The 9773-nt window shown below is 37.7% G+C and overlaps 2 protein-coding genes across 2 annotated transcripts; both read left to right on the top strand.

Annotated features, from left to right (window-relative positions):
• Positions 1 to 217: 217 nt before the first annotated feature.
• LOC109194784 (uncharacterized) lies at positions 218 to 3964 on the top strand. Its single transcript, XM_019345597.2, has 7 exons — positions 218 to 357; positions 723 to 1031; positions 1480 to 1758; positions 1900 to 2013; positions 2276 to 2304; positions 3221 to 3292; positions 3480 to 3964. The coding sequence occupies exons 1-7, from the start codon at positions 312 to 314 to the stop codon at positions 3564 to 3566; spliced, it is 936 nt and encodes a 311-aa protein (XP_019201142.1). The 5' UTR covers positions 218 to 311; the 3' UTR covers positions 3567 to 3964.
• Positions 3965 to 4424: 460 nt separating this feature from the next.
• LOC109194750 (uncharacterized) lies at positions 4425 to 8577 on the top strand. The gene is made up of 6 exons (XM_019345515.2): positions 4425 to 4608; positions 5338 to 5643; positions 5905 to 6183; positions 7259 to 7369; positions 7450 to 7478; positions 7906 to 8577. The coding sequence occupies exons 1-6, from the start codon at positions 4563 to 4565 to the stop codon at positions 7969 to 7971; spliced, it is 837 nt and encodes a 278-aa protein (XP_019201060.1). The 5' UTR covers positions 4425 to 4562; the 3' UTR covers positions 7972 to 8577.
• Positions 8578 to 9773: the final 1196 nt, after the last annotated feature.

Genomic DNA, 9773 nt, shown 5'->3' with positions numbered 1-9773 from the left:
TCTGTCTTCTGCTAAATCGGCATTTTAGTTCCAAATCATCACACTTCCTCTTTTTGACATTACTAAATGGAAATTGCAACACTTTTTGTTTCAACATTATCCCACTCTAAGGCCAAACCAGTTTTCATCCATCTAATTAAGGTGAATTTTTTTTTTTAGCTGTGTTTGCATGCACGGATGTGACATAATCCAAGTTCTTTTAAAATAATGTTGGTGGTTTGTGATGATGTCAAAGAGGAAACAGAAGCATCAGACAGACCAGCAGCAGAGAAAAACCTCATAACGTTCGCCCGCTGACAGAACGGCACAGAATGGTCCTGCTTACATTTCTTCTAATTCTTGTGCTTCAGTGTGAAGGTAAAGCCTCCTTTATTTTTATTGCTTACTTTGATAACCACTTTGATAGCTTCACACAAGGTTTTTGTTACTTGTTAAAATTAGTCAAAATTTGTTAAGACAGAATTGTGGCATGAGCGTGAGTTCAGTTTGGAAACAAGTTTAAACTTGATTCAACTTGATTTGTGATCTTCTAACAAATCCAAAGCCATTTCTGTATATTACAAAGAAATCGTTGGACATTGAACTGATTCTAAAAAAAAAAAGCTGAAAAAATATAAAATAAAACAAACCTCTTACACTCAGTTCATTCTTTTTTTTTTTTTTTTTTAGATGACCATGTATGCTATATACACATTTTTCAGAATGTGCTCTTTTCTTTGCAGTGGGGCTCAGTGAAACCAAACACGTTTTGTATCTAACACCTGGAAATGATGTCATTATGCCTTGTGATAATGTGCCTGATACATGCTCCATGGTTACCTGGGCTTACAACATATATGAGTCTGAGACGATAATTATGGTTGATAATGGAATTGTTGAGAAGAACTCAGCTCAAGCTGCCAGACTGAGTCTGCACAGTAACTGCTCGCTGAGTATTAAAAACATCACTGCAGAGGATGCCGGTCTTTACCTCTGTCGGCCTGAGGGGACCGCTGATCAGGACACAAATGTGCACCTAAATATTTTGACCAGTGAGTATTTAGACTTCCATGTACTTCCACATATCCATATCTGTGAATGACACCGTACATTAAGCAGTAAACACACCCATCATCCCCACAATTACTATTATGAGGGATACAGCATTGATTTCACTCTACACGTGTCATGTAACTGAATGTAACACCTTTTGGGGAATTAAAGCTCTCGCGTTGAAACATGGAGACAGGTCTTTAAATCAAAAGAGTTTTTATTTCATTAGATGAGAGCAGTAAATCTGGCCATTGCTTATGTATTCAGTTCAAATTTTATATTCTAAATTAGTAAAACTACTTTTAGATAATCACTTATTTAAGCTATTAAAATACCAGGAGAAAAATAGAACTTATTTGGGATGTCTCATAAGGTTTCTCACATTTAGGAAGATGATCCAGATGTTTTGAACTTGCATAACAGTTGTCGCTCGTGTTCTCTCCTCAGTTTCAGCATTTCCATCAGACGCTGATCCAAAGAAGGATGGAAACGTCACGTTAGAGTGCTCTCTGTTTAGATACTATACTACCTCTCCTTGTAACAGTATGCGTTGGGTGGATGAGACAGGAAGTGTGCTTTTGGACAGAGGTGTCAAGAACACTGGACGCACGTGTGTTTCTCTTCTGACTGTGAAGCTTCAGAGTGGCAACAAGAAAAGATACACCTGCCAGTTTGAAGATAACAATACTGTGAAGATAGAAGCTCACTACACACCTGTCCTCACAGGTAGGATAACATCAATAGGAAAAGTAAATTAAGATAAGATGGGATATAAGAGTGAGTCACTCTTTTTTTTTAAGTGAATTACATACTTCTTAATGACTTTTTAATGACTTTTAATGCTGACTACTTTGAATCCTCTGACAGATTCCACCCTGAACCAGGCTTTCATCATCATTGGTGCTGTGATGCTGGTGCTGGTGGTTGCCGTCATCGCTGCTGTTTTCATCAAATACAGGAGGCGTGCTAAAGTGACAGAGGGTTAGTAATTATAGTGCATATAAATGTGGTCATTGTTGGGTCATCTATTTATCATCTGCTTCATCTAATATTATTATTAGTATTATTTTATTATTACAAGATCTCTATCCCATTTTGAACAATCTGCAATAATTGCAGCTTAATGTTAACTTGTGAAAATGCTAAATTTTAACTGTGGTTACTTCAGTCTAATATACTTTGCACTGGAAAATTGATTTAAGAAGCTCTACACTGTGATTATTGATTCTACTTTTTGTTCCAGACATTGAAAAACCCACCCGACCCAAACATGTAAGTATATTGATTCACACTATGTATGATATATTTTCAAATATAACAGAAATACCAGTGAAGTTTCTTTTCTTTATTACATATTAATATAACCTTTACAAAGGACCTTGTTTCTTGCACATTATTGCCACTGATCACTTGGAAAATTGCAACATGCTGACCGTGCCACAGTATATGATGACAATGTGTTCTTCCCTTTTCTCGTTTAGAATGAGGAAATACTTCAAGGAGTCTTGGGCCAGTTGATAAATAGTTCATGTATCTATAATAAATATAGTAATGAACATAGTAATACATTAAATTATTACTTATATAATTATCCATTGGCTTAATTTGCTGTCTAAAGTATTCCAGTTAAACCTGGATTCATCAGATTACTGTGTATGTTGAAAACTGATGCTGCATGGTTACTTAGTATACCCACTGATCAGTTTACATTGATGCACAATGAAATTTGAAAAATTTCAGGGGGAACTTCATTATATTAAATTATTAAAACCAGGACATCACATCATCTGCTATTTAAAGTCTGTATAGATAGAGAGGGGAAAAAATACGTACCTGTGAATAAGTGGACAGGTGCACTTTGCAGCAGTTTAAAGCTGGTTTGAGATGCAATGAGTGACTGAGGAACGACAATCACTTTTTTGGCACAATGTCATAATAACCTCAGCCTGCTTGCAATTCCTGTTCTCTGACTTCACTGATTTTAGTGGACGTTTTAAAAGGGTTTTTGGTTAGTTTCACCCTTTCATACAGAATTTTACTAAAATAAGAGTAAAGCCAAAATCAAGTCTTTATTTGAAAGTTAACATTTAGTTTTTGAGACTATGTTTGATCATCATGTGCCTGAAATAGAACCTAAAGTAGTTTTCATTCATGTTTTTGCTTTTTGAACCACTGTGTTTGCTTTCAGGATGAGCCAGAGAGCAGCATCACCTATGCTACTATTGACCACACTGATCAAAATGCCTCACTGAGGAAAAATGTAACTATTGGTTTTTTTTTAAACTTATATTCCATTTTAAAATTACTTTTGGGCTATCTAACAGTTGTAGATGCATATTTTATTCATTAACCCATTTGATTTGAACCAGTGAATTTTTTGAGAAACAAAAAAAGCAAAACAAAATCTGGTCTGAATTATTTAAAGCCTTTAATTTTCTGTTATACAGGTTAAAAAAGAGGAAGCGGTGACTTATTCTGCAGTGAAGACAAAGGTAGAAAGTGACCCCAGTGGCTTCTACAGTAACATCAGCTAAACTTACCAAAAATAAATGAGAGGAAATAAAACTTCTCATAATGCCACTGCTTTTATTTAAGCTTGCTGTTGTCAGAGATAAACATAACCTTGCATCTTTATCAGCTTCAAATACATACAAACATGAAATATGGCAGATTACTGTAAAATACATGAGTTCATCCAACTAAAGAAATAAAAAGTTTGTTGTATAATTGTGTGTGTGAGAGTGTTTTAGACATGTTATTTAACTTTTTAGTTTAAGTCATCCATAAATTAAATTGTTCTCCTCATGGTCCTGGATATTTGACCCAGGTGTTTGAGCTTGGTTGACTTGTTCTTGATTTTTGCAGAATATTGAGTTTCCGATGTTCAGTGTAGAGTGCCTCTGAGTTTTGTTACTTAAGTTCTAGTTCTTAGTTCTTGTTTAAATTAATTCCCTCTCCGTCTTTACTTGGGTAGTCCTCCTCAGCATCCACAGTGTGTAGTCAGTCATGTCAGAATTATAGGACTATGAGGAGGAATAACAATTACATGTCCAAATGGGGAAACAAGTCAACAAGTCCAGATTCAAAACAGCTGATTTTATTTTTAGGTTAAGCTTAAGGTGCTGATAAAAATATATAGGAAAAAGAAAAAGGGTAGATGGCAGTCCCAAAATGGCAGTAAAGAAAGGAAACAGAAATAACAAACTATGCAAAGAAAAACTTCGCACTTGCAACAGTTCCTCACAACTGAACCACAACACAGTACTCAGCTGGGTAAATGATACTGATGTATATTTTAATTTTGGAAGACTGTCAGAGCAAATAGATTAACCGGAAGTTTTTTGTAAAGCCTGTGACAAGTGTCTTTCATTTAAAGCACTTGCGTGCAGTCTATTGCAGACACGGATGTGAAGAAATCCAAACTCATGACAGTATGGGTGGTGTGTGATGGGCTCAAAGACAAAACAGCAGCAACATAAAGATAGAGAAGTGCCTCACAATGTGTGCCTGCTGACACAGAATGGTGCAGAATGGCTCTTTGGAAATTATTTCTGGTTTTTGTGCTTCAGTTTGAAGGTAAATCTGTTTTTTTTTTTCATGATGCTAGGCCCAAAAATAAAGGCTTGTTTTCTGTTTCTTCAGTTTGCCACAGTGGGTCTGCATTTGGGTCCTCTATCCTGCAATACCATGACAGTTTATGTTAAGTTTCTTTGAATGATTTTGCAGAAATGATACAGAGATGCCACTTTCATAAGCTTCGGTAACAGTTTTTTAAAAAAGTAGCCAGTATTTGGGAGAAAAAAAAGAATAGTAATTGTGAGTTATATTTGGAGTGATTCTCAGTTTTATGTAGAATTTATTTTAAATCAGTCTTGATTTTGGATTACATGAGATGTACAGTAAAGTTAGATATCACTGAAAGTTATTCATATAAGAACTCATGCACTAGATGTATGCATGTTGCAAATGTTAAGGGCTACATTTATTATTTATTTTATTTTTTATTTTTTTAAAATATGGTGGTTTATGTTGCTGCATGGTGGCACGGTGGTTAGTGTTGTTGCCTCCCAGCAAGAAGGTCCTGAGTTCAATTCCACCATCATCTGTTTGTGTGGATTCTCCAAATATTCTGGCTTCCTCCCACAGTCTGAAGACATACAGTTAGTTTAATTGGTCACTTTAAATTGCCCATAGGTGTGAATGGTTGTCTGTCTCTCTGTGTTAACCCTGCTGGTGGATGGATGAGTGGGGAAGAGGATGGATGATGTGTGTTATTCATCATAGAAACTTTCCTTTCCTTTGCAGCAGGAATCAGTGGTGGACCATACTTTCTCTATCACAGACCAGGAAATTATGTCATTTTGCCCTGTGACAATGCACCTGATATGTGCTCCACGGTTACCTGGTTTTACAACAGAGAGCCATCTCAGACAATACAGGTGGTTTATCATGGAGATGTTAAGAACTCAACCCAAGCTGCTAGACTAAGTCTTCACAGTAACTGCTCTCTGTGCATCAACAACATCACTACTGAGGATGCTGGTGTTTACAACTGTCGGCCTGAGGGGACCACTGGCCAGGACACAACTGTCTATCTAAATATTTTGACTAGTGAGTACTTGGACATGAATCCATTTTGGTGGAGTCTCAGCTTTAACTCGATATGCCTATGCGATAAGAGGAGCAAAATTTTACAGTAACATCTGGATGAAAGTCACATATATTAAGTATGTAAAAGTCCTTTTTCTACAGGACAGTCACTCAGTAAATCTGTGACAATAAGAAGAAATTACAGAGCTTGCATTTAAATTCCACTTACATTCCACTTTTTTCTTAATGCTGAGGTAACTGTCGTCACTCATTTTCTCTCAGTTTCAGCATCTCCATCAAACCCTGACCTACAGACGAATGGAAGCATCACATTAAAGTGCTCTCTGTTCAGACTCAGTAGCCTCCCTTGTGACGAGATAAGCATCCGCTGGGTGGATGACACAGGAACTGTGCTGCTTGATAAAGTCAGATACACTGGACGCACGTGCATTTCACTTCTAACTGTGAAGCTTCACAGTGACCAGAACAAACGATACACCTGCCAGATTGTTGAGGAAAACAATGTGAAGATGGAAGCTCACTACACACCTGTCTTCATAGGTAGGTTATATGTAACGATTAGATGATTTTTACCCATTAAACACTGATTAACAGAGTCCACAGATTCCATAGCTCATTACACACCTCTAGCAAGAATAAATAAGCTGGTTAATTCTACCTAAGATATGCAAGTCACTGCTATAAATACATTTTTAAAAAGGCAAATTGCCTAAGATTTGAAAAGACAATACGTTGTATCGGTGACGAGGGGAAAACCACCATGGTAACTTGTGGGTTGGAAATGTGATTCTGGCCAGTTCAGGGCTCAAGGACACCACACATCCAGGGTTGTCATAGGTCTTTTGGTTGTGGGCTCCATGCTCTGACCTGGGAGTGTAACTGTCAGTCTTTTCCCGCCCAAGCCTACTGCCTTCCATCAGGTTGGCCACCACCTAAAATTGTGATTCAAAGAAGAAAAAAAAAGACAGAAGCTAGGCCAGGTTAAAGCGGTAGTAGTGTTTTGGTCCACAACTGAAACCAATGTTTCAAAGCAGCTGCTTCTGAACTCTACAGCGCTCTTCTTTTTACCTCCCTGGGTGTCCTAATTTTCAAACAATTTGTAACGTCATTGGCAGATCTTACCAACATACAGGACCAGGTTGGAATCTGACTCTAATTAATGTTTTGGTCTGGTGAATCCCTTGCTAAAGGAGGTGATAAAGAAAGCATTTAAGACTTCTTTCCTTAGTATTTGAAGAATTCAAATAGCTTTTAAACTGTCCAGGACAAACCCCGCCTCTCTCCCTATGGCAGCTAGGATAGGCCCAAACCCCTCCACAATGAGAAAACAGATTGATAGAATAGCTCTAATAATCACATTCCAGTTAGGAACATTCAAGAAAAATTGACTATTATAATGTGCCCCTGGACTACAGTGTAGTCTCCACTCCCACAGAAAATAAAGGCATACAATAACTTATATAGAAAAAAACCCCCAACCCAATGTTTAGGGAAATCCCCTCATTTATTCCATAGTGCTGCATTTTGTAAAAATAACTTTGAGTCCTACTTTAGTTTCCAAACATTCAAACACTGAAATGCATGAAGAAATATGTGAACCATGTGCTTTGTGCAGACTTCAGAGAGTCCATGGAGCAGTCTCCGCTGAGCTATGCCATGTGGCATCTTCGCATTGCAGCACTGATCCTAATGATTGTCATCACTATTTTAGTCATCAGATACAGAGGTGAGCCAATTCAGATTATACATAATAACTATAATTACTGAAAGTATACGTTTAAATTAAATTGCTGCTCTTTTTTTCAGGAAACAAAAAGCTCCTTGAAGAGAGCAACGTGAGTTTAAAAAGATCTTGTTTTAAATGTTAAATATGTAGGAGTTTTTTAATAAACACCGCACAGTAAGTGGCTCTGATAAGCAGATTCCATGTATACACAATTTGTCAGTGTGCACTGGGTAGTTTGAAACCTAGGAGGAACTAAAATAGCTTGTAAGACACATGATGAGAAAGTTGGTTCACTGTAAGTTGCCATTTATATAAAACTGTTTTCACACCTGGATGGCATTACTGAATTTTTCTAGGACTTACCTGATAAAGATGCACGTGAAAACATAAATGTCCTAAAACAGTTTAGACTGGACTTTAGTCTTTAACCTACCAGATCCTTGGTGACAGTTATGTGACGTATAATGAATCCTCAAGTTATTACTTCAGTGGCCATCCGAGTTTCCCTTGAACATCTGCTTGTTTGCTTTTTACAGGTTCGTTATATTGGTGACTGTGATGATGCCACAGTGATCTATGAGAATGTGACAAAGTCTGGCTGACCCTGAACTGCACTGAACTTCAGAGCACATACTTCAGCTCAACATTTTCTTAATCCCTTTGCAACTACTTAGATTTTCTTTAACTCTTTTGTATATTAACAATAATGTAATGTACACCATCCAACTAAAAAAATAGACCTGTAACCAGGTTTAGTTTTTTTTCGGTCAAATCTTACTTTCTACCTACTAAAACTGCAGTAATGGAGTGATCCTGAATGGAGTTATGCTGCTTCTTGCTTATATAACGTTTGATTCCTGAAGATAAATAAAGCTGAAAACTGTGAATGGAGAAGAAATGCTCAGTGCATTAGCAGCCTCAGCCTGTAGCAGCATAACTAAAGGATAATTCAGAGTCATCTGAACCATCCCTATGAGATTTATCAAAAATGAAAATTAGGAGTCTAATCCTAAAGCAGCCATGGCGTCTGACTTCTGAATCCCAACTGGCAGCACAGGAGAAGAGGCAAATAGCTGAAAGTGCTGCCTCACATTCTTCTTTTGGAAACTCTAAATGCTGAATCTCAAAAGGTTGATTCTGCTCACCTGGACGTAGACTTTTCAATGGGAGAAACGTTTCATCACTCATCACTCTCAGCTGACTGCAGGTTTCCCCAACCTTATAAACAGTGCATTTGCACAAATGAACAATGGGCTGTGAGGTCAATTCCTTGATCATTAATATGCAAATTGTCATGACCATTGATCAACAACCACTGATCAAAGATCATTGACCACTTGGGTGCACCTCTCCATCACTGAACACACCTTTCTGGCAAGCCTCCAGTTTTCTTTGTCCTCCAGATGTATTTTAGCAATTGAGATATCATTCACAACAGATACTGAAACTGATCTCCATGTCACAGGTAGAACAAGGAGATGAAGCTGCGCAAATGAGAAAAAACCCTAAAGATAATTGAATAATTGAATAATTGAATAATTGAATAATCCAAAAATGTACCTCCTTCTGAATCACATTTCCTTGACCTCCATGGAGGTTGCTATCCCACTTTTACCATCAGCATGCTCTGCATTTAGAGGTGGCTTTGTCTAAGTGTGTCCAGTGTAGGATGGTTTTTTGGTTGAGCCAGTTTAATATAAGTTTGCTCTGCTGATGTTATCTCAGGATGTTAGTGCAGGAGATGAGCCCTCATTTTTGTAGTATTCACAGATTATTTTTTTTATTTATTTAATAAACTATCAAATCTCTGTGTGAATACATAAAATAGCTACAAAAGATATTATAATACCATCAACCCCCCCACCCCAAACTCTAGTACTCACAGGAATGGTCACATTGTTTTCCAGATAACTGATTGGCCAGTAGGTAATGACATCATACTGTAAAGATTGACCCAACACACTGTGATGCTGTTCACTTGAGGAGTGTTTATTGAAACACCACACATGTGGCTTTATGTTTCAGTGCACTGTTCACCAACTTTTCAGTTAGTCATCTGCGAACACTCCTCCCTCTGGCCTCTGGCTTCACTATATAAAAAGGGAGAAACCTCGTTAGGCAAATCATCGCCGCCTGTCCCTCCAGCCTCCTTGGCACCGCCCACTTGAGCTCAACTGCCCCACTCCTCCCCTGCAGCTTAGCCAGCGGTCACACCTCCACCACACATACCTGTTGATTTCAGGCAGTAGAGCCTGTTCTCTAACAATTACAGATCTCTAAGATTAGTAGTTCAATCCCAGGTTCCATCAGCTCTTGACTAGGTTTGATCTCCTAATTGTCCTGGATGTAGCCGTGAGTGTGTGTGACTGCTAGAAAAAGTGTTTGAAGGCCTATTTGAATTGGT

Source organism: Oreochromis niloticus, linkage group LG15, assembly GCF_001858045.2.
Source record: "Oreochromis niloticus isolate F11D_XX linkage group LG15, O_niloticus_UMD_NMBU, whole genome shotgun sequence".
Classification (NCBI taxonomy): domain Eukaryota; kingdom Metazoa; phylum Chordata; class Actinopteri; order Cichliformes; family Cichlidae; genus Oreochromis; species Oreochromis niloticus.
Note: the sequence above shows the minus strand (reverse complement) of the source record. Positions and strands in the feature narration are given on the sequence as shown.

Coding starts and splice junctions, on each gene's coding strand:
- LOC109194750 (XM_019345515.2), top strand. CDS start 4,563: ATGGCTCTTTGGAAATTATTTCTGGTTTTTGTGCTTCAGTTTGAAG. Junction 5,644..5,904: donor CTATCTAAATATTTTGACTA/GTGAGTACTTGG, acceptor ATTTTCTCTCAG/TTTCAGCATCTCCATCAAAC. Junction 6,184..7,258: donor CTACACACCTGTCTTCATAG/GTAGGTTATATG, acceptor TGCTTTGTGCAG/ACTTCAGAGAGTCCATGGAG.
- LOC109194784 (XM_019345597.2), top strand. CDS start 312: ATGGTCCTGCTTACATTTCTTCTAATTCTTGTGCTTCAGTGTGAAG. Junction 1,032..1,479: donor GCACCTAAATATTTTGACCA/GTGAGTATTTAG, acceptor TTCTCTCCTCAG/TTTCAGCATTTCCATCAGAC. Junction 2,014..2,275: donor GCGTGCTAAAGTGACAGAGG/GTTAGTAATTAT, acceptor TTTTTGTTCCAG/ACATTGAAAAACCCACCCGA.